General features: G+C 34.4%; 2 protein-coding genes and 1 pseudogene across 2 annotated transcripts; 2 read left to right on the forward strand and 1 right to left on the reverse strand.

The window, feature by feature from the left end:
* Positions 1–2,253: 2,253 nt before the first annotated feature.
* Positions 2,254–3,179, forward strand: LOC113764795 (major allergen Pru ar 1-like). The gene is made up of 2 exons (XM_027308794.1): positions 2,254–2,530; positions 2,656–3,179. Exons 1-2 carry the CDS (start codon positions 2,350–2,352, stop codon positions 2,952–2,954), a joined length of 480 nt encoding a protein of 159 aa, XP_027164595.1. The 5' UTR covers positions 2,254–2,349; the 3' UTR covers positions 2,955–3,179.
* Positions 3,180–8,870: 5,691 nt separating this feature from the next.
* LOC113764458 lies at positions 8,871–9,503 on the reverse strand (annotated as a pseudogene).
* A 157-nt stretch (positions 9,504–9,660) lies between these two features.
* On the forward strand, positions 9,661–11,138 carry LOC113766165 (major allergen Pru ar 1-like). The gene is made up of 2 exons (XM_027310383.1): positions 9,661–9,694; positions 10,819–11,138. The coding sequence occupies exons 1-2, from the start codon at positions 9,661–9,663 to the stop codon at positions 11,136–11,138; spliced, it is 354 nt and encodes a 117-aa protein (XP_027166184.1).
* Positions 11,139–27,836: the final 16,698 nt, after the last annotated feature.

The raw sequence follows: 27,836 nt of genomic DNA on the forward strand, positions 1-27,836 counted from the left end.
GTCATCAACAACATTTGCAAATTTCCAAGGAAGTCCACGCACTAAAGGTGCCCATGCCCCATAGGGGACCTCAGGTTAGTGTTCTTAACATCAACTCCTGTCTTTCTGCTCTTAGGAAATATTGAAATTAAACGTTATAACTAATCCTGATTTCCTTATGCTGTATTTGTACACAATTTGGCAACTAGGGTGTCCTTTCTTGGGCCAAATTGGACAAGTAAAAAAAATAAAAATAAAAAGGTTTATCTGCAAACTGTAGTTCGGCCTGGCTTCTTTTTTTTTTTGGATAAGATCATCTCAGCACCCGCAGACCCCGTCATGTATCAATATTTCTGTACTTAGCATTGGCTTCTTCTCGCCTGAAGAACACACGAACCACCGAAATAGATGGTGCATGAAAGTGCACTTAACCCTTTTAATTTTTCAAAACAATGCTTTTAGAAAAAATAATAAAAACTTTTTGAATTTAATTTTAGAGAAGAAGAATTTTAAAATTTTTTGAATTTAATCTTAGAGAAGAAGAAGTTTAAAATGTACTTTAATTTTCACAACTGATGATGAAGATAGCAAAATGTACACGGATAGTGACAAAAGTGGGATCACGGGCAGGAAATCCTGAAGGTTACGTGCATTTTGCACACGGCATAATTCTGTTTGTATATGGTATAACTTACTTTTTACAACGTATATTTTTAGAACAAAATTTTATGAGTCTAACACATTTTATTAAAAATGAGATACAAGATGAAATTTGGACCGTATAATTTTTTTTAATCAAATCTTGACCGTGAACTGCTCAGGGACGATCCACCTGATGACCGTCCCTGCCCCAGATCCGACAAAAGTGCCATCTTATCCTTTTACTGACTGGCCCGTTTTCCAATGACAGCGCCCAGAAGGGGTGCCTCTGCTTCATAGTTTATCCATATTGATATTTCTTTTCTGTACCCCTGACTATTAAATGTGAAAGGTTGCCCACCAAATTTGACGAAACCGTTTATCCTAATTGATTATTATCAATAGGGCATAACTTTAATATTCTACTTCCAACCCTTTCTGGTGATTCCTGCAACTCCAGCCGTCCGTCAATGACCATAGTGCACCATTAACCGACAACTAACTAACCACTACTAATCTATTCTCAAATTTTAATGAAATTGCACAATTAGTTTTCATTTCTCACTTTTATTTCAAATTTGGTCTCAATTTAATGTGAATCCCAATAAATAAGACCGGAGTTGAAATCAAAGAAGGTATTTCAATCACCATCAGATAAATTCTTCATATCTAGTTTCGTTTTTGAGATGCATAGAAAATGTAAGCTGATTTTTCAATCTACGAGAAAAACGAAGTCTAAGAGAATAATTTTGTCAAAATTTGACAATGGAATAACAGTTGTGAACCGTTGGTCACTGGTTGGCAGCTAGAAGTTATAGCAGTTTTAAGCATAATTGGAGAAAGTAAAAGATTAAAACTACGTTGTCTACTATTAACGACTTACATTGACAAAATGGCTAAAGCTAGGGTTGAAAAATAAATCAAACTACGTGACATTTGAATCGACTTCGATTTGGTAAGAGTTTATTTCAATTTGATTTGTCAACTAGTCAAATCAAATTTAAACAACATTTTATAGTCGATAACTTTGAAACTTGATAAAAAAAGTCTGTTTAAACTCGGTTTAGTAAATAAACAAATCAAGTTTGAACAAAATTTTAAACTCATTAAAATAATTAAATACGTTTGAATATTAGAGTATTCGATTTAATTAGACACATTTGTACCCCTAATTAAAGCATGCACTTTTATAAGTTTAGGAATCAACATTATACATTTAATAGCTAGCTAGAGGGTCAAAAAGTTAATTGCCTTAAATTCTTTTAGCAGCCACAAGGTATAGTTGGAGGGATTCCCTTGAAATTGATTAGATTCTTCTATGTGACTAAAGAATTTCGGATGTGACGCATTACTAGTCCTACCCTAAAAAAAATGGTATTACTAGTCCTTTTATTCTTTTTTGGCGTGCCCCCGCCGTGGGGTGTGGGGAGGGGAGCCTGTGCGAGAATTCTAGATGGGGTACAAGGAGCCAAAGTTCACCTTATTCAAAGTAAACAGCCTTCCATCTCAGATGTTGAATTTCCTGGCAATTGCGTATGTATTACAATCTTTTACCATGACTTTAGAGGATAGCTAATTTTGCTTGCTATTAAATAATAATTTCGGTAGTCTATAAATACTCTTGTTCCTCACTGCTTCTTGCACCACATAATTCTTTCAAGAACTACCAAAACCTTCTTGAAATCCCTCTCTTTCCTTTTAGTTCATTTCCAAGAAACAAATTGAACCATCATGGCCCCTGTCACTTCCAGTTATGAGGTCACCTCCTCAATCCCTCCTGCAAGGTTGTTCAAGGCCACCATCCTTGAAGAGAAGCATCTTCACAAGATCTTGCCACAGGGCGTTAAGAGTGTCGAAATCCTTGAAGGAGATGGTGGAGTTGGCACAATTAAGTTGACCACATTTCTTGACGGTAAGATAATCAATACAAAGTGATTATTTTCACACATTTGAAGTCTTCAAATTGCTCCTTTTTTTTTTTCCTTTTATTTGGGAAAAACTAATGACTTTTTTTTTTTGGTTGCGTTAAATATTTAGGTGGCGAGCATAAGACTGCCAAACAGAGAGTTGATGGAATTGACAAAGAAAAATTTACATACAGTTATACTGTACTTGAAGCTGATGGATTTAACGATGTAATCGAGAAAATCTGTTGTGTCATCAAATTTGAACCCTCTGCTGATGGAGGTTCAATCTGCAAAACCACTAACACATACTACCCCAAAGGTGGTGCTCAGATCGGTGAGGAACACCTCAAGGGAGGAAAAGAGATGGGTTTGGGAATGGTTAAGGCTGTTGAGGCTTACCTCCACGCAAATCCTACTGCCTACAACTAATTATATTATCTTCGAGATTGAAGTACACACACTGAGGGTGTCTGTTTCCTTTTTTGCTTGGTTTGCTTTAAGCTGTTTGTTTAAGTTATTTGCAACTATGATCATATAATATGATCGAAGTGTGCTTTTCTTGTAACCTTTGTATCATTACAAGGAATAAAATCTTGTATGGAGCTTTTACTTTGTTATTTGCCAAGAAATAAACTATTTTGAGTTCAATTTTCATATATTGGGAATCAGAGAGCGATTCCATGGATTAGCAGTTTCTTTTGCCCATCCCTATCGGCCATAATGTTTCTTTGCCTCCAAAAACTTATTGAAAGTCATTTTGATCCTTTGTCCAAGCAACAATAGACTTGTGAGAATATTTTTCTAACCGGCCATGACTATTAATGAAAATAGACTAAAGAAAATATTCTTTATTTCTGGGACTAATTCCAATTCTTACCAGTCAAAAGAAGAATGACATGATGGTCTATAAGCAAGTCCACAATATCCGTATACTTTCCTTGCTAATGTACAAAAAAAATTAGGTATGAATTGGAAAACTTCGTTTCCAACGTATAAGTCAAAAATTGCGATGTGACAAAAATTGATGACTTCAATAGAGAGAGCGTCCAAGATAAGAATTAAGCATCCAATCTGAGAGAATTCGTGGAAGCATGCAAATGCAGATGTAAAAGTTGCTTTGGTCCAAAGTGAAAGTGGCTAGCAAATGTTTTTTTTTTTTTTTTTTATTTAAAGTGATTAACCGAAAGAGCTATTGTAGAAGTCAGCAAAAGAGGCTTTGTAGTATCAAATACTACACAGTATTTTCCTCATCACATGTCAAGTCAACGTAGTATAATAGACTAATAGTTTAGTAACCTTGGAATTCAATGGAACAATATTTAGGAGAGATGGATAAGATGAAGAATTCATTAGGTGGATAAGATAGAAACATCTGTAAACGAAGAAAGGAGAAAATGAAGAAGGTGATCTGAATTACAAAGCCAGCTCCACTACCAAGCAAGATCACAAGATTCACTTGGGGCCTAACGCAACAAAAACAGACTTAAAATGACTAATTACTAATTAGTACCAGTGCTAAACACCAAAACGACCTCGTTTTCGCTGCTTACTAGTCAATTAATGAAACACTTAATTCTGTCACATGAACCCCTTCTCCCAATTTATTTTTCTTGAGCAATGAAATATAGAAGATTGGATGGATATTAAATTCCATAGCCAATTTGAGTTTATAATTAAGCCACAGTTCTAGCACTCTTTTCAAATTATAATAATCTAATAGTGTAGACATCTACATGTTTTTAATTTCTAAGGCGAGATTATAATTTTCTACTATTATTCTCTTAATTTTGGTGCCATGTCCATTTTCTACTATGGGAGTATGTAAGATTCAAGAATACCATATTGTTAAAAAAAAAAAAGGAGAAAATGAGATGAAGGATGCAAAAGTATGGAACATCAGACTATGAAATATAACTTGTTATTTGGGCAAAATGGTCAAACCATTAGATGGTAAGCACAATGGTAACTACTCGTGATGCCCACAACGCAAAACCCAATTGTACATTCCATTAGCCCAACCATTTCTTGTGGCCTATCATGGCCGATTAGTTACTTTGGGATCTAGTGTAACACTAACTGGTTTGCTTCGGTCTCGCGCGAGTCTGTTTTTGGATAATATTTACATATTGATTCATGAAGGATATTTGCATGTGGCCTTCATTGAGTCATATTGGAAGGCTATCAAAAGTTACAAAGTCTCATTTGGCCTCAAAAAAGGGTTGTCGTTTGGTAGCATAACATGGCTCATTGACCTGACTGTTTCATCATCTGCTCAAATTCATCACACGCAGCAGCAAGGAAAGATTCGAAAGAACAGAACTCCACCGCACCGTCCGCCGCACCGCCAAGTGTTTAAATAGTAGCCTGAGCCATGTGATAATGCAGTAGGTGTCAGGATGACTTGGATGGAACCAAAACACCCTAGAGCCAAGTCTGCTTCTGCTGACCAATTACTTCATCAAGAGTAAAAGTGAGATCCAAAAAAAATAAAAATAGTCATAAAAAAAGAGTAAAAGTGAGATCCAAGGTACAATAGTCATAAAAAATTCACCAAGAAATTGGCAAACCATGAACATAAAGTACGCGTGAAATGATGAAAGAATCCACACAGTAAAGGTGTTAATGAGGGACCAAAATCACTGTTCATCCATCTCATTCACACACTTATATATTGTTAGGAAGTGAAAAAGCATAGTCCTACCGTTTCCCAAAAAAAAAAAAAAAATGCATAGTGCCTTAGTGACTATTATTATCATCATTATTGTTGATTAAATTACACGGACTCACAATGGTGGAGTAAAAAAAAAATAAATCAGAACTCAAATTAGTCCACAAATAATGGACAAATGGTGAAATTACAACCCAATATTACTAAAAACTAACCCACATAAATTGAGAAAGGAAACTCATATTAGTGAGGCTTAAACCTAAAACTTAAAAAGTTTTTCTAATGGGTGCCAATGACACTCATTAACATATCTAAATTCCATCCAACCTATTAAATGTATGCATACTAATAATTATTATCTTCTCTTATATTTACATATTTTCTCTGATTAATCTTACATTTCTAAATTCTAATACCAAAAGTACATCATAACGGGTGGCCATTGGGCACTCGTTACACAGATCCAAAACTTAAAGTTCTTGGGGTTTCAATTTTGAGCACTAAACCAAGAACGCATCGGCTTTGCTGATTACTTAAGTAGGATTAATTGGGAATCTCTCCAATTAGAACCCAATTGCAAAATTTCACCCATTCTCCAAAAATTTCGAAAAGGGCCTAGTCCAAGAGAGTTTGGAGAAGCTATTGTCATCAAATTTAATGCTTTAGATTTGAGTTGGAATTATGGTAATAGGTGGAGAAACCGCAGTTTAAATACGTTGATTTTGTGTGCCATGGGCTGTTTGGACCTATCAATTGGGCAAATATTTTAACTACTCGGAAGTTTGAGACTTCAATTTTGGGCCAATGTAAGGTTTTGGAAAGCAAACACGTGATCATGAATATTCCCGATCCTGGCTTACTAGATATGGACTTATAGCGGGAAAATTTCATTGTTTAAGATGCCGGGGAATGTCATGCTCCAAACTCAGCCTATAGACCAGATACTTATGAGAGTTTACTTCCACGAATACAATGCATCATACATAACTGACATAAAGTTACTAAATATTAAAATTGACAGGTGTCGAGCCTGTGCAATAATAAAAATAGAACCTAACTACCACTAAAAACAATCAATAATGAATCCTAGGTACTGGAGCAGGGACTCTAGGTGTGCAATAGATTACTTGATTCACCATGTTCCCGAAAAGTTTGCTTAATCCGATATACCAAAATTAATTAATTGACAAAAATTACTAAATAGTAGACAATGGTAAGCAGGGTCGTCTCTTCAGGGACTGGGGATATTTGTCTCTTTGAAATTCCAATTGGTGAAGGGGGATTTTTATCGGAATGAAACTAAAAACAATTCAACTAAAAATAAATAATTAACTAGCACGAATATAGCAGGAATTAAATCAAGGGTAGATAAATTCTAGCCAAAGATACAACTACTCAGACACAGTCCACTCACCCGATCATTGATACAAGGGAGGTTCACTTAATTTATTAATAGACTAGTTATAGTCGCTGACGAACTCTAACGACCAATTTTTCCTTAATTTATTGATAACCAAAGTACGACCATTGATTACCTCTAACCAGAAAATGCTCCTAGGTACGACCGTAGGAATAAATTCCCCAATTGCATTAAGAACTAGAAAAACCTAGCCCCAATCAATAACACGCTACGAGGGTTATTTAAATTAGATTGCACGTTTCCCTAATGTGTAAACACACCAGTTGCCACTAATATTAATCAATCAAACAATTACGGATTTAATTGACTAATTGGCAAGAGATTAATAAGTTGTATTGAACATCGGACCCTTGACATCCAATTAACAAAATAATCCCACGAAAATTCAAATAGACAACGTGCAAATATTAACAAATTAATGAATGCATGAAAACTAATTAGATTTCATAGATATTCGGAATTGCGCCGTCGAGTTGATTCTTAACTAGATGAAGAGCCTAGCCACGCTGCATAAATAAATCCCCACGTAAAGTAATTAATTGCAAAAGCATTACGTTTTTCACTAGAAAGTAAAAGTAAAAGATGTTTTTCCCATTGAAAAATATTGTCGAGGGCACCTTGTGCGCATGAAAAGGAAAAGGAAAGAAAACTAAAAACTATCCTAAAAACTAAGCTCTCCCAAGCCTCTGTACGCTTGTCACTTAAAAGCCAAAAATGACTAATGCCCTTTTTTTTCTCCGTGGTCCCCCACCGAATTGACAAAGCTAAGTACAAAAGATGGGCCCTCCGAATTTGAGAGCCAAAGTCTCCAAAAGAAAGCTCTGCCGCTCCACTTTTGTAGTTCCCTCCCGCTAGTAAGGCTCCTTGTACCAGGCCACTCTTCATCAGCCAAAAGCCCACGAAAATCCGTTTCTCCCCACCATGGCGCCATGTGGTTCCGGTTTGTAAAGCCCTCAGAAGTCTCAATTTTCTCCAAAAAAATCCCTTTTATTTTGTGTTTTTTTGTTCCACTCCCTGAAATTGAATCCAGATATCAAATATAAGTATATATAAACAATTAAATAATATTTGGCAAGGATAATGGAGGAAACTAACAATAAAATTACTAACAATTAATACCCTATCAAAAATTTACAATTAAATCAGAAATGAAAGAATTATCAAAATAACTTAATATGGGAAGTACAAGTTCTTATGGCTTAATAGCCTGCTAATCTTTTTAGCCAATAAGTCAAAACTCGATCGCCAATATATGTGTCTCACTCTTATGTTCTTGATATAAACACTAATCTTCTAACTGTTGTTTCAACAATGCATGTGCAATTCACATGACTTTTCCGTTAGTTTGATCAATTTATCATCAAAGGTCCTACAATCGTCCATTTTTTTTTATATAAAATTAAAAGATTAAATTAGTACGTGATAATAGGTGTAAGGACCAAATTGATCAAGACCTCAAAAATAAGGGTACAATAGTTATTTTCCATTTTAAATACTGGGAACTTTTGTATTTATCTCTGAGCACATATTTACACTTGTAAGATTGTGAATGATGCAATTTGTAAATTGGAATTACGTTGATTCTTGGGATTGTGTTGATGGATGTTAATCACTATGGACCATATCATGTTGACCATCCTGCATGCACTAAATCCCTGCACTAAGCCAATGGCTATAAATCTTAATTGTGTTTTAATCACTTTGATATTTTGTCATCTTGTGGTGTTCCGGGTATCTCGTAAGGCACAATGGTGTTATGTTTCAAACTCGAGACAAGAAAATATTGACCTTTATGGCTCAGGATATAATTAATACGTTGCATGGCATACGAGTAACACATAATATGGTAACTTGCTTCTCTGATGCTTCCAGCAATTATTAATCTTTTTGGAGCTTCTCGAATGATAATCGAAACCTCTATTTAGACATAAATAGGTGTTCGCAATTTAACACCGAAGAACTTTACTTGTCTGTATTACTTGAGAACACATGGACTGGAAATGGTAGAGAGGTTTTGGATAATGCTGCATCAGAGTTGAGGAAATGAAATCACAGTAATTGTCATTCAAGAAAAAAAATTTCAAACAAGTACATTTAGCTTCACAAGAAAATACAAGCAAAGTACTATTTCATGTGACATTGTGATCGTAACTCGAAAGAGTCGAAACAAATTGCATCATCCCAGAAAGGCTTTTGAAGACAGCAATCTAAGATAATTAAGAAGTATGTGAAGGAATAGCCAAATAGCACTGCTGAATTAGTTGTATTCATGAGGATTGGCGAGGAGGTAGGCCTCGACAGCCTTGAACATGACCAAGGCCTTCTCTTTTCCTGCCTTAATTTTTTCTTTTCCCCCCTCAGTCTGTTCTTCTGTAAGCTGGACGTCACCCTTGCTGTGGTATGCTCGGCTGGTTTTGCAGATTGACCGTCCATCACCAGAGGCTTCGATTTTGACAACATATGTGACTTTCTCTATCACATCCTTGAGTTCATCACCTTCAGTTACAGTATAAGTTATTTCTGTCAAGTCCTTCGACTTTGTGCTTTGCACTCTTAAATGGACTCCCTAAAAACTCAAAAAAAAAAAAAAAGCGTTATGTACATGTATCATGTAAGATAATTTAACAACAGATAGAATGAAAGAACAAAGAGGGATAAAGAAAATCATAACGCTATTAAGTATATACATGTGTGTGTGTGGAACTGACCTTCACCGAAAGTGATCAACTGACTGTTCCAGCTCCACCATCCCTTCAAGTATTTCTACATTCTTGATAGCTTGTGGCGTAACCCTAGGAACGAGGTTGTCCCCATCAAGGATGAAGGCCTTAAACAACCTTGCAGCAGGAATTGAGGAAGTGACATTTGATTCAAAGGTGATAACGGCCATGATATCTATGTTAAGTTTCTGCTCAGAATGAATGCTATTACTCAAGAAGATTTAAGTAGTTCTTGAACAAATTGTGGTGCAAAGAGAATCGAAGCTAGAAGGTATTTATAGGCTGAAGTTGTTGTGTAAATCAAGGTACAAAAACAGTGTGGACTTTATGCTGGCTGTTGTTGCGCTGAATACTTACAATTGTTAAGCATTGGACAAAATGGACCAGCATTTCTTTAATGTAATATGTTGAGACTCGAAAGCCCACAACTTGGCGTGTGAAGTAAAAATTTTTTAAAACAAGGCTCTTTTGTTTGACTTCTAGAATTGTTACCTTTTGTTGAGATATGTCAATTTTTGCAAATTTTTCTAGATTCATTTGGTACAAAAATAATTTGGTTAATTACTGAATAAATATAGTTGTTAAGATATTTGTTAGACTTGTTAACAAATATTTCTGCTAAGACTTAGATTATGTTAATTTGTTAGCAAGTAGTTTTGTTGAGATTTTTGTGGAGATTTGTTAATTGGAAATTATGTTAGCTTGTTTCATGTAAACACTATAAATAGTAATTTGATGAATAAAGAAGATAAGCTCATTTTCAACTCACAATACCAGTCTTTTGTAAGCCATTTTTTTTTGTAACACTAATTAAGGTATCGTTTCTCAATTTATATCCTAAAAATCAACACCTTTGGAAAATGATGGAAGTGACTCTAAATTATTAAGAGGGGTCAGAAAACATTTGATAGAGATGATTTTGTATATTTGACCAGTAATTTTTTTTCATGCTGGCATTCTAAATCGTAGTGTTATTGAGGTTTATCATATAATTTTTTGTTGGACGATCATGCACATTAGTCGGTGAAAATGCTCATCACATCATCATTAATTCGAATTTCAACTTCAATGTTTACATTAGAATATCTTATCGTTTACGAATTAATATCTTATGAGAAACTTTCTTGTGGTGTAAGACTTGTTTATCAAGTCATCTAATCTATAAATAGGAAGTCATATTATTGTATTTAGTTGAAAAGAGTGAGGATTGAGAGCTTTGTTCTTATAATATAATTAATAGATTATTGTTGGTATTATTCCTCTTTTCCCACACATATTTTTATATGTGTAAATTGCCTCCCCCTAATATTGGTTTTGTCAAATATACCTCCCGTATTTTTCTAGCAGAATTTTTGGGTTCTACACACTTAATCATTCCGTAATTTTCCAAATCATTGAATGTTCTTTGGTTTCATGTACTAGTGAACTATCTTATATATAAAAAAAATTATGGTACATAAAACTAATAATTTGTTAAATATTTAGGTAGCCAATTTAAGAGTGCAAAACACGCAGTTGGTGCACTGGACAAAGACAACTTCACTTACAGCTATACTGTAATTGAAAGTGATGCCTTCACCGATGTGATTGAGAAAGTAGCTTATGTTGTCCAAATTGAAGCTTCTGCTGATGGAGGGTCAATCTGCAAAACTAGCAGCACATACTACACTAAGGCTGATATTCTGTTTACAGAAGAACAACTTGAGGGAGGAAAAGAAAAGATTAAGGCAGGAAAGGAAAAGGCCTTGGCCATGTTCAAGGCTGTTGAGGCCTACCTTCTTCCAAATCCTGATGCATACAACTGATCAATGCTACTTCATACATGTCCACATACTTATTGGGTGACTAAATTAAGCATTGAGGATCTTATTTTCGTCAGTAAATTCTTTTCGTGAGACTGTCATTTGCAAATGTTGGGAGTGTGATTTCGGTGTATGATCGGGGTGCATTTTGCTTGTAATATCTTACGATTACAAATAATAAATCTTGTTTGAAGCTTTCATGTCTTTTCTGAAATCAAGGTGTATTTCACTTGTAATAAATCTTGTCTGAAACTTGAAACAACTGATTGATTGGAGAATCCTCAGGAGATATCAGTCACCGTTTTAGCAATTGCTAAAAATTTGTTTAATGTCAAAAATCAAGATCAATAACGTTAAAAAAGTCATGTAGGCCAGTTGAAGTTCTTTACTGTCTATTGAATCCAAAAAGTCTGTTAATTATAAATGTCTACAATTGTGTCATCATTAACAATTAGCACTCATAAGTATGCTTATATAAGTATCTAGACTGCAACTCAAAGGAGTCCTGAAAAAAAAAAGGAAGACAGAAATGTAAAGAGGTTTTTAGTAAGACCAGCTACAGTTATTTATGCAATTATTACTCGAATAATCCGATCAAATACTTTTTGAGTTTCGTATCTACCTACTGATGGACAATGCTACAGTGCCTATAGTTATGGTAACAATATTAAAGAAACCTACTATTATAGGTTTCTATTACCTTTAGTGACATATCCAATTTTTTAGCGACTTTTTAAATATTATATTAAAATAATTAATATTAACTTTAGTAAGTTTTTAATTAAAATTAGTAAGTTTATGCCTGAAAGATAAGTTTTAGTCAGAAATATAAATTTACACTTTGAGTAATGTAATTTACTTATTATTTGACAAAATTTACTTATGTTTAAATTAAACTTACTAATACTAAAAGTAAAAAATGTTCATATTTAAGTAAAAAAGTTACCAGAAAACGGTTTTGGGTTCCTGAAACACTTTCGGGTATCATCTCTTTAAAGTCATCTGCATTCTTATTACTTAGTTATCAGTTCCAACGATACGATTGAATTCCCAGGCAAAGGATTCCACTTTGGTCCACACTTTCTCTTGGTCACAGTTGAATAAATTTTCTCACTTCAAAATTTTCATCTTCAGTTCCCACTTTCCCTCTATCCTTTCTCATCGATCGATTGTTTTTGGGTACTGCCATATGCGGACACAATAAAAGGGTTAGCGACGGTGGTAGCCAATCAGAGAGCATATGAAAAATAGTAGTGGCGAGGTTAGGCCATCATGTCCTCTTGAAATCGTTTCATTATATTGCTGTAATTTATTTATATTTCATTTGTTTTGTTTGTCAAGATTTTCTTGCGAAATCAAGGCTGAGAATTTGAAGATTTTATTACAATTTTGGGGCTGAAAATGTCCACTGAAACATCTAGGAAATGGTTGTAGTTTTGATTGTCTACGGGTAAAATATGCTTAATAGCCATATGAAACATCTAGGAAAGGACTTGAGACTAGGCGTTTAAGTTAAATGTGATTAATTTGTGAATGCATATAAGATGTTTGGTGAAATGTCAAAGAGAAATTTCTGTGTTATGATTGCTACTCGGTGCGGGTGAAAATTAAAAGTTCTAATTGCCAAATGGAAATAGCAGTCAAATTGTTAAAAATCTGATGGGAGGCTTCTTAAATTACTCCTTTTTAAGCATACCATTCACTTTCAGCCGGCACATCCTACAAAATATCTGCACTGCAGTCCGCATTTGGGAAATTAATTCAAACCAAGATATCGGAAATATTTCCCCTAAGAATTACTCTGGATGCAAATACTAAAACTCTAAACAGAAATGATGTTTATGATTCTTTAACAAGTCAAGAAATAGATGGGCCAACCATTTTTATGGATCAGAATTTGTACTTACCAGTAAGTTCAGCCTGCTGTCGAAGGTGGAAGAGATGTTCTTTATTAGTTCCTCTCTTTCTGTTCTTGAAGCCTTATCGCAAGTTGAACCATAGACTTTGAAACCCTTTGCTCCCCATTCTTGCAGCCTTTCATTAAGTTCCTTTTGGTTTCATGAACATGTGTATACTATGGCCCCAAATCCTGCTAACTCTTCCACTATGGAATGCCTGAAATTTTGGGTCAAATAGTTAAAATGGGGACGCGCATTTTGGATGTTGCATTAAACCTACTAGGGACATAATCGCACATATATACTAGAACAAGTGAAGGAAGTAAGGATTTATGTATATGAAACGAGATATGACCGTGATTGAGTAGGTTTTTCTGCCCATTAAAAGTTGTCCAATTGGTTGTTAACAGTTAACATACCCTTTTGAGGAGTGAATGAGAAAACTAATGTTGAAATGAATTTACTAATTTTTTGATATAAATATAAATACCAGGAACCATATTTGAAGGAATTTGCTTACCCAATGCCTCTGGTGCCACCAGTAACAAGGGCAGTCATTCCATTAAGAGACCACCCACCACTCAATTGTTCACTTGCCATGCTTTCAATGGCTTCCGACTGGGTTGAGAAAAACGCAAGCTGGAGGGAAAGAAATGACCAGATAGATTTCTTATCATGACAAAGATGCAAGGATAGATGATACCTGTATATGTACACTACTTGTTAAACCACAAAAAGTACTTTAAGATTTTGTGAGATGGGAGGTCAGAGTTTTGAATCTTGCCTTCCATCAATTGTCACTTTATGTAATTTTTTTAAATTCAACATGTGTCATAGGGCATCCGTCTAATTCAAAGGTAATTTAGTCTTTTTCTATTCCTAATAATCCAGTTAGAATTGTCCTTTTCCTCGTTATTTAGGAGCAAGAGTAGGTAAAAACATAGATTATTGACATTTGAAAAAAAAATCTGCCAAAAGTATAATAATCATTGAAATCTACAATCCATCACAATATTGCACTTAAGATAATGGTCAGCCGGCTGCAGCCCAACGGCGTAAATATATCAATGGATAAATGTGGTTTTATTGACTAAGATTCCACTGGGGCCCTCTAACATTGTCCTTCAATTAAACAGAGAAAGTGTATGTATATATGTGGTTTGAAGGTCATATTAATGATTTGGGTTACTTGGCTTGGAAGTCTGTGGGAATCGGTCCAAGTTTCATCCATACATATTAATTACCACTGCTTACTTGCTAGGAAGGAGTCTTGCGCCACTCTCAATCATAAGATATGAAGAATTAAGATGACTCCAAGCTCCATAATAAGACAAGCATAGTGGTTGAAGTATTCATAAATACGATTATATGTATTCTCTTTTTTTTTTGTCCAAAAAATACCACTTTGTGTATTCAAGTAAAAAATTTGGGGGTTTACGCCAATGGGATAGGTAGCAAGTACAATCAAACTCATTTCTTGTAAACTTGTCATTACTAGCTAAAAATACTCCAAATGAATGAATCCTGAGCCAGAAAGCACCGTCCTGGAGCTGCATGTTTGGTTCAATTACATTAGCATGTACGCATCAATTAGAATGCATAATCTCTTGCCTAAATTAGAAGTATGTATGAATTTCATTAATATATAGAGTCTTCGTGAATCCCTGCCCTGCTGTCTAAAGAATTTTTTTTTTGGTGGTGGGGGGGGGGGGATCTCGTGGCTAGGAATCGGTTCTTTTTGGAATCTTCTGAAGGAAAATTCAGATAACATATGGTTAATTAAGGCTCAGCTAAGTGAACTGATCTCTGCTCTATATGTAGAATGATTTCCTTCATAAAATTTTCAGATAGTCTCCCTCAAAGTCTAGGAATTAAGCATCAATTTGTGTAAAAGTGACTTGGGAATACCATTATTTAGACCACTGATCAGTTCCGGTCGATTTATCATATATAGTCAATAATGTTTAATTGCGTTGCTTATTATTGTAATTATTTTTATTTTTATTTTTTTGGTAAGCAAAGTTTTCAATTATTGAGGTTGAAGTAAAAACTGAGAATTTGCGACTACTTTTCCTATAGATAGATAGGAGTGACTTGCTTTAGCATTTGCAGGTGCTTATGGTGTGAAACATGTGTTAAATTTGTGCGATTTCAGTTCGGGTGGGCTGACTGGAAAATTAATTTTAAGATTCATAATTATTATGACATGTTTGTTGATGATCAGTCTTTTCCTTTATGGACAATGCTACAGTGCCTATAGTTATGGTAACGATATTAGGGAAACCTACTATTATAGGTTTCTATTACCTTTAGTGACAGATCAAAATTTTTAGCGACTTTTTTAAATATTATATTAAAATAATTAATATTAACTTTAGTAAGTTTTTAATTAAAACTAGTAAGCATATGCTTGAAAGATAAGTTTTAGTTAGAAATAGAAATTTACACTTTGAGTAATTTAATTTAATTTACTTATTATTTGACAAAATTTACTTATTAGGAGACGGAAATATTCAGGTACATTTTTTTCTTCTTCACGCCTAAGTTTTATGTTACCTATTTGCTATGATTATGTGTTGTTGTGGCCTTTTTTTAATACAAATCTTGTGATGGTTTTGTAGTGAATGAACCAGATTTCAGCGAAGACCATTAAGGAATTTTAATGCATTTTGATTGTAAATCTGAACATAATCTCCTTATTTTGATTGTAAATCTGAACATAATCTCCTTAGTTTACAATGATTGGTGAGTAGATTCTTACTGATGCTCAAAATGAGCCGTTTTCTCCTATTTTGAAATACCAATTTTATATAAAATGTCGTGAGACATGTAGAATTTTGTTGTTTACTTCAAATTGGACTGGCATTTCCCCTTTTATTGAAGATGGACTAATAATTGTTTGGGATGGTATATTACATGGGATTGAATCTCTCCCTTCTTTTTGGTTCAAGGGAAACTGAAACAAAATAGGAAACAGTGTTGCAAGATATCTAGGTAAAACTATTCATTTCTCTTTTGTTGATAATATTGATCATCTACTTCAAACTGTTTGTTCTTACTCCTAAAGCTAGTATTGTTGGTTTACTGGGCAAAGAAGGTTTGGACTCTCTAGGATTCTTGGGGTTCTTCTTTTGTATGGCGGCCATATGCTTGATCTTTAATATTATTACTTATTAAATCTCATATCATTCTTAGATATTTGAGAATATTATTAGATAATTTTAATATTGTCTTGATGATTGGAGAAGGGTGGTTTGGTTTCTCTGAGTTGTTCTTGTGGCTTTCAGCCTTATTCTGGATTTTTATTCTTATGTTCTCAAATAAATGAATTATCTACTTCGATTTTTTCGAGCATTAAAATTGGTACAGGTGGTTTACTATAGAAATGTTTCTCGCATGGCTTGTTCTGCTGCTAAAGCTTAGGGGCTTGAAGCACGCATACGTTTTACTGTTATTCTTGTCATCATTTGGTTATTTCCGCTTCCAGATATGCTAAAACTGAAAGTCATGTTCTTTTTCAGGACTGGATATCTCAACGGGATGGAATAAGTGAAAGGAAGCAGGGAAGATTAGCATTAGTCATGAAATTCCATATGGATGGTTCTAGTCAAACATGGGGTGCATCGGACACAGTCTCTCTTTTGGTCTTAGTTGTTATAGGTGTTTTCTGATTGCGCTACTACTTTTGTAGTTGTGACCCTGTCACATTTTGTTCAGCTTAGTCAGGGACTATTATGCAGTAGTTGTTCTAATGCTTAACCATGATAAAACCTCGGTAGTTTTAAATAAGCAGCTACTTACTACATGGTACATTTTGTTGTAAAGTACTAAGGAGGATGCCCTTACCACATTAATGGCTGTGTAACATCCATTCTGTCGTAGGAGCACGTACTCTTATTTATTTCTGCGAGCATTAGAAGTTTTTACTCCGAAACGAATGTATCGTTTCGTTTCGACCAAAAAAATAGTGTGTTGCTTTCCTATATAGACTGACGGCACTTTTATGAGAGAGCATCGGCCTTTGTGAATTTAAGTGCTCCGATTTCCTCAGTAAGCCATTAGCAGAAGTCCAAACAAATAGTATCTTCCCACGTCCTCTACGAATAAACAACTAATCCACCTTTATGTTTAATGACAATCTGCCATTAGGAATAATGGGACAAACTTTTAGCTAGGCACCTGCATCATATTAACACTTAATTCCTGCATCCATGGACATAGAAGAACCAAGCAGCTCAACTTTCCAATCCCGCCCAAAAAATGACAATGGATGGATCACTTTTCCTTTTATCACAGGTATATCCCATTAGTCTCGCAGCAAATTAGTGTTTGTCATATGCACTCAGGAGAATACCGCTTCTCTCTTCAAATATAAAGCACATTTAGTAAGATAGGAGAATAGCAAATATAAAGCACGTTCTTCTGGTTATAAAGTACTTGGTATTCAGCTAGAAATAGCCAAGATAAATTAGAATTTTTCCTAACTATGAATATAGATTGAACCTAATTTTTGTGCTTGATTAATAAACAGGAAGAGAGCAGCGGGGGATTGGAATTTTGGATTTGTTGGTGGGAACTAGTTTCGACTTTCTTTGTCCATTTATCGTAACCGAGAAAACAATAATTGTGGGGGTCTCATAAATACCTTCAATGAATCCGGAAAAAGGCTACCAGCTTTAGGTACTATGAATTCTTTGGCATAAAGAAATCCAAGCGTTACTAGTGCATCGACCTTTCCTACTCTAACTAAAATTAATGGCTAATAAAAGTCACCTTGGTACTTATCTGTTGAATTCTTAACTGTTTCAGAATTTAATAAAGAATTCTATCACAACCACAACACTTTTGAATTCAAAACTACAAAAAAGCCTATCCTTTTTTTAAAAAAAAATTTTGGGTTAAAGTTAGCAAAAGTTCTACTTATTTGCACCTTTCCTGTAAAAATTATTTTTTGTTGCAATTTCAAATTTTAGTTATCCATTCGACACTAGTACGGGCTTAGATACGGATTAAGCAACCAGTTTGAGGAATAATATTTTTTATTATAAAATTAATTTGAATTGAATTAACAATTTGATATTTTCACAAAAAAGTGTAATTTTTTGTCATTTTTCAAAAAAATTTAAGAAAACTATATTTTAGCAATTGTTGTCCTTAAAATTGTCTTAATTGAAGTTCATTAAGAATAATTGAAGTTCCGATATCAATACTCTATTCAAATGTAAATATTCAACCTAAGTAACAAAATAAATGATAGCTAAACAAACGAAATATGCATTCAATTGATCGTGTTCAAACTACATATTCTGTTAATGGTTAGTATATATGAAATTGTATTTTCCATTTGTAGAAAATTAATATGCATTTTATATCTACTAACGAATAAATTACCTATGTTTTGAACAAATCAAACCTAAACTTATGGTGTGATATGTATATAGTTGCTCACATTTATACTTATGCCATCATCCTTTCTTCCACTTGTTTTTTAGTAGTGCAAATTTCTTTTGATTATATTTAGGGGTGGTAATTTCCGATACGACCTGAAAACACGATATGAACCTAACACGAAATTAATTGATTCGGATTGAGGTTTCGCGGGTTCAGATTAGAATCGAGTCGAATCCGACAAACCCGACAAAGAAAACGGGTCGAATTCGAGTCAAACCGTGGGTGATCCGATATGACCCGGTCACCTGATTATGAATTAAAAATTATTTTACCTAACTAAACTACGTTATTCTTTTTTTTTCAAAGGCATTAATCACTTAATCCTAAATGAATTTATTTAACTTATTTGAAGTTGAAATTATTATATTTGGACAAATAATGTATTATATTATTTTTTACTTTTATACTACTTTTATTTATTTTATATTTGGTTTGGAATAAAACACTTTTACGGTGTTTTGAATTTATTTTAGATTAGGTTTAGGATTATTTATTTAATTTTTATTACTTGATTATGTAATTAGTCTTGTGCGAATTAGAAATTACAGTGATAAATTAATAAATTAAAATTACGTTTTGGATCATTCGGGTCGTCCCGCCAACCCAACAACCTGGAATTTTCAGATTCGGGTCAGATATCCTGACCCGTTTCGGGTTGGAGGGTCAAGTTCGGGTCAGCCAGTTTTCTATTATACCTGGGTCTCAACTCGACCCGCTGCTCCGATTTGGACCCGGTTGCCACCCCTAATTATATTGGTAAAAAAATAACATATTTTACAAATTATTCCAATTTATTTAGAAAATGTTACTAATTCCATTAGAAACATTGAAATGTAATCATGGTTTATTAATTTTTTACTAAATATAAATACTACATACAAAAGGAAAAGATATTTGACTTTGTTTTACTTTGATTAGAAAAACTTGTGATAGAAATAACGAAATAGTGACAGGGGTGCAAATTTCAAATCAACAACCAACGTACACTTAATTACGATAATTTTTTAGTTGACCAAACTAATATATGCCATAAAGTAGTAAGATTTGATCATTTATAAATTGGCAATTTTAGCAGTTTATATACCATTCACCTATAAAAATTATGATTATTATAAAATGACATTTTATAATAATTTACATACTATTTGCCAATTAAAAGTAAGTTTGATAAAAATGTGCATATAAATCCATATTGTAAATGATACAAAATATATTTGAGTCTCACGAAACTTAATATGTGGGTAAATTTATTATAGTTTTCAAAGATTATGCCACATTAGTACAAATTTAACTGTTATACTTGTGACCTAGAAAATAAATTTATTAGAACACATAACCTTTGTAAGTGATACATACATTTATTAAAATGCTTAAAACACATAACATTGATGAATGATACATACAATCATATATTATACATTTACGTTACCAGCAATTACTAACTATAATATTAAGTTTCAATCATTTTACTTAAAAAATCTTAGCATTATTTTAAATAAACTTCCTAATACTTGTTTCATATAAGTTTCTTTAAGTAAAATAGTAAATTTTATGCCACAAACTAGTAAGTCTCGATGATTAACCAAATTTACTATTCTATCAACAGGATTTACTATTAATCCGTGAAAACTTACTATTACTTGAACTAAACTTACTCTCCAAAAAGTAAGTTTCGAATATAGAGTAGTAATTTATTTTTTTTAAAAAAGTAACTTTCATTTTTATTTCAATTTACTTTTTAAGACATAAATAGGATAACACTTAGATGACCACTTTCTATTTATTTTTTATTTGCTTTTAGCGACCATTTGATTATTTGATAGGTCTATCCACCTAATTAGGATAACACTTAAAAATAAGAAAGTAAGTTTTCTATCTAAAATAATAAGTTAACAGTAATAAATTAGTAACTTTTATACTTCAAAAGGTAAGTTGGAATAAATATTAAACTTACTTTTTAAATAAATAAATTACTACTTTATATCCCAAACTTACTTTTTAGAGAGTAAGTTTAATTCAAGTAATAGTAAGCTTTTATACATAAATAGTAACTCTTACTAATAACATGGTAAATTGATTAATAATCAAAACTTACTGATTTATGGGACACATGTGCTATTTTATTTTAAAACATATTTCAAACTAGTATTAGGAAATTTATTTGAAATAACGATAAGATGTTTTATTAATGATTAATTCTTAGTACCTTAGTTAGTAAGTACTCATAATATACCTGTATAATACATGATTATAGGTATAATTTAAAAAAATTATTTATATATTTTAAAATACTATGAAAAATAGTTTGACTTTTCACATAATCTTGTGAAATATGTAATAAAATTTTGTCGTATTATAAGCTTTTAATCATTTTCAATTTTTGAAAAGTTTGAAAGTTCGAATAACAATAACAACAAATCTTCCTAGTTATATATAGAATATTACTTGTTTATATATCAAAATTTTTATAATTTAACACCTATGAATATAATAAGATGATAAAGTTTTAATAAATTTACATCTGAGACACAAGAAACAATAAGAGTAAAAGCCTAAACAAAATGAGAAATAATATAATAATAAAAATGATAAAATTAGTATAACAATTAATATAAGAAAATCAGTATGATCTGGATTTTTTCCCTTGGGAGATTGTTCATAAGAATAGGATCCAATAATTATAAATGCAAATCACATGCATGTATAATCTATTGTATAATTTAAATTAAATTTAGTTCACCTATAAAATGGTCCTAAAATAATTAGTACACTATAATATATGTTATTTTAACAACAATTTTTTTTTTTACTAAAAGTCTGAAATATCCATGACATATGTATGAGGGATATTTTACCATATTTGTATCTCACATCTAATCATGAAAGTTAATTTGAGAAAAACTATTTTTGACAATAGAATTATTTTGAATTTAACCAACAAGTTGAGATTTTTTAAACAATAAAAGTGAAATATTTTGGGAACTTAGTTGTTTATTTTCCCATAATTAAAAATTTAAATTATGACAAATTATTCTTACATATTTTATAAGGTCATATGCAAAAAAAAAGGTTTTCATAGTATATTTAAAATGATTCAAACATATAACATTTATAAATGATACGTACAATTGTAAGTTTCTTTAAGTAAAATAGTAAATTTATGCCACAAACTATTAAGTTTTGATGATTAACCAAATTTACTATTCTATCAACAATATTTACTATTAATCTATAAAAACTTACTATTACTTGAACTAAACTTACTCTCCAAAAACTAAGTTTCAGATATAGAGTAGTATTTTACTTCAAAAAAAAAAGTTAGTTCCATATTTATTCAAGTTTACTTTTTGAGACATAAAAGTTACTAATATATCGAGTTAACTTACTATTTTTTATGCAAAACTTACTAACCAAAATTTTAGGTACTATTTCATTTAGATGACCAGTACAACAGGTAATCAAATGGTCGCTAAAAGTATTTTTACCTGTTATATCAGGTAAAAATAGTTTCGTTACCATAACTGTCGTTACTTCAGACTTTTCCCCTACTGATATATGCCCATCTACATTTAACCATGCATTAGAGAAATGCAATGACACAAGGTCCTAATCTTTATAGCACTGATTTATTCTAGAATAAGACTCAAATTAGCAAAGTTAGATCAAATTTCCGGACTTGAATCAACTCAACCAATAATTCCTTCCCTTCTGCTTAGCTAAACATACTTGTGAATAGCCTAAATCATGAAAGCTCTTTTCCTTTTATTTGTTTGAAATGATTATCGTTTCACTAACTAAAACACGAGTAATGAGCTAACGTGGAATGCACGTCCTGATAGACTAGCAAGGTTAAAACATGTCAAGTAGGCTAGTTGAAGTTTTTCACTGTCTATTGAATCGAAATAGTCTACTAATTTGAGGGGTCTATTTTATCAACTTATAGAATGCCAAATTATGTAAATAATGATCTTTCTCGTATAGCTACACTCAATGGCTGCTGCAAAATTTAAATTTTCGATGATTCTATCTATTTTTCTTTATTTTTTAAATGGGGGAAGTTAAACCGAGTGATAAGAAGATTTTTTGTTTTCGAATTTGTAGCTCACAATATTTGACCTAGGCCAAAAAGTATCTCTAATACTAATAATGCGAAAGTATAGGTAGAAAATTTTTGGACTGACTCTGCTTCGCATTCCCAAAGTTTTATTACTTTCCCACTTTTCAGAATTCTCAGCAGATTCAGTACAGTAATGCAACTCAATTCGCTCGAAATTAGTGTTCTCCAAGATCACAAGGTAGCTCTGCAATAAACTCACACGACCTTAGGAATGGGAATTGGAGGCGGTGAAGGTGATCACCCGTGGCTTCCCATTGCACTATATCAGTTTCTTCAATCAGTAATTGCTCCAGACAGCGAAATATTTCTTCAGTTAGTTCCCATGTTGAACGTCGAAAAACATAGGCTCAATATGAATTAGGTGTTTTTGAGATTATTTTTGAAATATTATACTATGACATTGTAAATGAAAAACTTTCATATAATTTTTGGTTAGGGTGTTTTTTAAAATTAAAATTTTAATAGGGTATTTCTTAAAAATTTAAAAAAAAAACACCACACACCACTACCACTACCACCACTCCCCTCCTCCCTTCTTCTTCTCCACCGCCACTCCTTCCTCCTCCTCTCTTCTCCCTCTCTCTCTTCATTTCTTCTTCCTTCCTCCTTCTTCCTTTCCTTTGCTCTCCTCCTGCCTCCCCTCCCTTCTCTTGCCACCCTCTCCCCTTCTGTTTCCCACCTACGCTAGACCCATCCCCTTCTAGCTTCTAGTCGCGACCGTTTTATCACCATCAGAAGCTAAAAAGGGAGGGAAAGAGGGTTTGGCAGAGGCAGAGGAAGGGAGGGGAGGAAGAGAAAGAGGGAGGAGGAGAAAAGAGGGGAAGAAAGAGGGAGAGAGAGGAGAGAGTGTGGGGAGGGGGCAGTGATGGCGGTGGCGGTAGAGAAGAGAGGAGGGGAGAGGTGATAACGGTAATGGATGGAAGAAGAAATGGTGATAGTTTTTTTTAACTTTTTTTTGTATTTTGTTAAATGACAGGTCGTCGAGCCTGTGCAATAATAATAATAGAATCCTAAATACCACTAAAAGTAGTCAATAGTTAATCCTAGGTACTGGAGCAGAGACTTTAGGTGTGCAATGGGTTACTTGATTCACCCTGTTCCCGAAGAGTTTGTTTAACTCGATATACTAGAATTAATTAGGTGACAAAAATTACTGAAAAGTAGACAGCGGCAAGTAGGGTCGTCTCCTCAGGGACTGGGGATATTTGTCTCTTCTAAATTGCAATTGGAAATGGGGGATTTCACCGGAATGAAACTAAAAACAATTAAACAATTCAAGTAAAAATGAATAATTAACTAGCACGAATATAGCAGGAAGTAAATCGAGAATAAATAAATTCTAGCCGAGGATACAACTACTCAGACACAGTCCATTTATCCGATCATTGATACAAGAAAGGTTCACTTAATTTATTAATAGGCTAGTTATAGTCGCCGATGAACTCTAACGACCAATTTTTTCTTAATTTATTGATAACCAAGGTACGACCATTGATCACCCCTAATCAGAAAATACTCCTAGGTACGACCGTAAGAATTATTTTCCCAATTGCATTAATAACTAGAAAACCCTAGCCCAAATCAATAACACGCTACGAGGGTTATTTAAATTAGATTGCACGTCCCCCTAATGTGTAAACACACCAGTTGCCACTAATATTAATTAATCAAACAATTACGGATTTGATTGACTAAATTGGTACGAGATTAATAAATCACATTGAACATCGGGCCCTTGACATCCAATTAATAAAATAATCCCAAGAAAATTCAAGCAGACAACGTGCAAATATTAATAAATTGAGGAACGTGTGAAAATTAATTAGATCTCATAGATTTTCGGGACCGCGCCGTCGAGTTGACCCTTGACTAGATGGAAGGATTAGCCACGCCGCATAATTAAATCACCACACGAAGTAATGGATTGCAAAGGCTTGCGTTTTTTTACTAGAAAGTAAGGAATAAAAGATGTTTTTTCCGTTGGGAAATATTGTCGAACACCTGGCGTGTGTCAGAGGCCAGTCTGAGGAGAGAAAAGAAAGAAAACTAAAAACTAAACTAAAAGCTAAAAACTCCCCCTCTAATACGTTTCTTCTTGTCTACTTAAAAACCAAAAGAAAGAACCTAATCTTCTCTCCAGTGGTCCCCACCCAATTGGTAGTCAAAGCTACCCAAAAGAAAGGCCTGCCGATTTGCTCAAGTCTCTGTACGTTACTTTCCTTTCTTTGGCCAATTGACTAGTGCTCCTTATTCCGTGGGCCCCCACCGAATTGAGAAGATGAATTACCAAGGATAGGCCCTGCCGAATTGACTCTTGTCTCCTATTGCTAGTGGGACCTCTGCGTACCAGTCTTCTCCTCATCAGGAAAAGGGTAAGAAATTAGTTTTTGTTCCTTTCTTGTGGGCTGCGTTGATAGAGCTTTTTAGAAATCTCCCATGTGTGAAGTAATATGCTCTAGAAGGTCCCTCCTTTTGGTAATTTTCTGCTTCACTCCTGAAATTGATTCCAAATACCAAATATAAGTAAATATCAGCAATTAACACAATATTTGTCAGGGATAAAAGGGGAAATTAATAATAAAATTACTAACAAATTATACCCTATCAATTCCCCCCACACCTGAATCATGCTTGCCCTCAAGCATGGGGACATCTCAATTCAACAATGGCTAGCTTTCACATTATCATTGCCAGCTGTTCTTATACCAAAATCAAGTTTTAGTAGCTAAGTGTCAAGACATATCTCTTCCGGTTAGCTCCTAAGTTCATAGACCTGTCCAATTCATGGCTAACTCGCCTAGGAAATCCAAATAATAACTAGCAGCAGTCAGCAATTAAGTCAACTGGCAACCAAAATCTCAACATTGAGAACCAAGGATCGGCGGGCCAACATGATCATAGACCAACATATTTTCGACATCTGCTTTCTTTTTTTTTCTTTTTTCTTTTTCTTCTCTTTTTTTTTTTAGATTGCACAAATAATGCTTAGTCCCAAGCTATTCAAGTCTTTTGACGTGAACTCTGACATTTACATTGCCTAAACAATTTACATTGCCCAAACAAGTTAGCCATAGATTGCACCAAGTCGTTAAACTCAAAATATTCCAAGACAGCATGCTTCTAACCTCGTGCCACGCGAAAACCAACGCATAGTATAAACTTACACTAGCAAATAAAAAAGTGAGCCTGCCAACATATTCACCAAGATAACAGCAAGGGAAAAACACCCAAAAGGAATAAAGGAACAACACCTAAACTGAAAACAAAGGGAAAACAACCAAAAAAAAATGAAAACTGGAAATATCTAGCACCCAAACTGACCCCCCCACACCTAAGTCACACATTGCCCCCAATGTGATAAACTAATAACAAAAGTAAAGAAAAGGGCAACGGTACTTCCCTGTAGTCGTCAAAACATGGGAGGGTTAAGCGCAAACTGAGGTTGAAACCTGGCTTGCTGCATAAATGCCGCCAAATTCTGTGCCATATTATGCACGTTGACATCAATGTGCTGCAACCGAGTTTCCAGCTTCTCAACCGTGTTCCGAAGTTGAAGCCACACCTCGGGCGTCGAGTTAGGAGGATGTGGAACGGAAGTAGATGGACCGGGATCACCGCCGGTGGTGGAAGGTCGTGCAAAAGAGGATCGCGGGGGGGCATGAATCGGTCCTGGGGGAACAACCTCCTACCGCTGTCACCCTCCCGTACCAAGCCCATTCGCTCTAAGCACGGAATGTCTAAAGGCTCCATGTGACAGGCGACATGCAAATCATGGTTAGAGAGATCAAGCAAGTGCAAGTTAACAGCCAAATGGGTAATATACGACCCAAGAATCAAGGGGCACTTCTTTTTGGTCAAAACAGACTTAAATTGAGAAGCGAGCCAGCACCCCAAATTAACTTTAATGTTATTATGCATGCACCACATAAAGAAAAACTCTGACTTAGACAAAATGCCCAAGCTATCTCGCCTACCCGAGAAACTGTAAGCCAAAAAGCGGTGGATATAGCGAGACGCCGGGTCCTTCAGATGAGAACCCTTAGATAAACGAGGGTCATAGTTATCCCTGTCTACGGACATCTCATCCCAAATATGGCGATAGCGGGAGAAAAAGGGCTGAACATGAACATAGTCACACGCACTCTCGGCATACTCCCGAGACTCGGCATAGGTAGGATCAATAAAACCAATGGCCAGATTGAAGTCAGTAATGAAATGGTGAAACTCCTGACCCATTAGACGAAAACGGATGACGTTAGGGGTAGAAACTATGTAACCCGTGGGGAGGTCGAACTCAAATGTGGCATAAAACTCCCTAACTAACTCAACAAAGGTCGGGAGGTCAGTAATACGAGAATAGGGGAGCCACCTAATGGCCTCAATAAAATCGTCAAAACCAACTCGAATATTTAGGAGGCCCAAGGTGGCGGCGTCCCGATAACGGCATGGGATAATCCGCCGTTCACAAGCCATAGCATATCGCCGCTTGTCGGCTGCCCTGGTGAAGTCCAAATGACCCCCAAAATGTGCAGGATCGGAGATATGGACGCCTCTTTGTCGCCCAAGACGAACCCTCCTCCCAGAGGAGAAAAGGTCATGCGAGGGGTCAGAGGCGGGAATGGAGTGCTGGGGTGGAGGAGGTTGAGAGGTCCTAGGGGTCCTAGACCTAGGAAAAATTGACAGGTGCCGAACCTGTGCAATAATAAAAACCTACTCGAGAAAAATACAGATTTTGTATATAGCGGTGAGTAGGGTCGAATCCACAGGGACTGGGGATAATTCGTTTCTTCCAGAGTCCAAAGTATGGGGGGTTTTTGGATCAAATACTAACTAAATAAATTAACTGCAGAAAATAATTGATTAAGAGAAATAATTACGAGAAACTTTAGCCAAGGGTACACTTCAGAAATGGTTCATGCACTGATCATCGATTCACAGATAATTTCACATTTATTAATAGATTAGTTATAGTTGTCATGCACGCGATAAACAACCAACCCTTCCTTAATTTATCGATAGCTAAGGTACGACCGTTAACTATTTCTCTAACCTAAAAACAACCCTAGGTACGACCGTAGGATTTAATTTCTAGATTGCATTAAGAATTAGAAAGGCCCAATCCTAACTAACAAACACGCTAAGAGGGTTTGTTTAAGCTAGATCGTATGTTCCCCTGACATAAATCCAATTATGCCAGTTGCTACTAAGACAGAGACAACGAACAATTACGGATTC

This window comes from Coffea eugenioides, chromosome 3, assembly GCF_003713205.1.
Source record: "Coffea eugenioides isolate CCC68of chromosome 3, Ceug_1.0, whole genome shotgun sequence".
NCBI classification, from domain to species: Eukaryota; Viridiplantae; Streptophyta; class Magnoliopsida; order Gentianales; family Rubiaceae; genus Coffea; species Coffea eugenioides.

Excerpts from the sequence above, each read along its gene's own strand:
- LOC113764795 (XM_027308794.1), top strand. The coding sequence starts at position 2,350 with ATGGCCCCTGTCACTTCCAGTTATGAGGTCACCTCCTCAATCCCTCCT. Across the intron at positions 2,531-2,655 it reads GTTGACCACATTTCTTGACG|GTGGCGAGCATAAGACTGCC; the intron begins GTAAGATAATCA and ends TTAAATATTTAG.
- LOC113766165 (XM_027310383.1), top strand. The coding sequence starts at position 9,661 with ATGCTGGCTGTTGTTGCGCTGAATACTTACAATT. Across the intron at positions 9,695-10,818 it reads TGCGCTGAATACTTACAATT|GTAGCCAATTTAAGAGTGCA; the intron begins GTTAAGCATTGG and ends TTAAATATTTAG.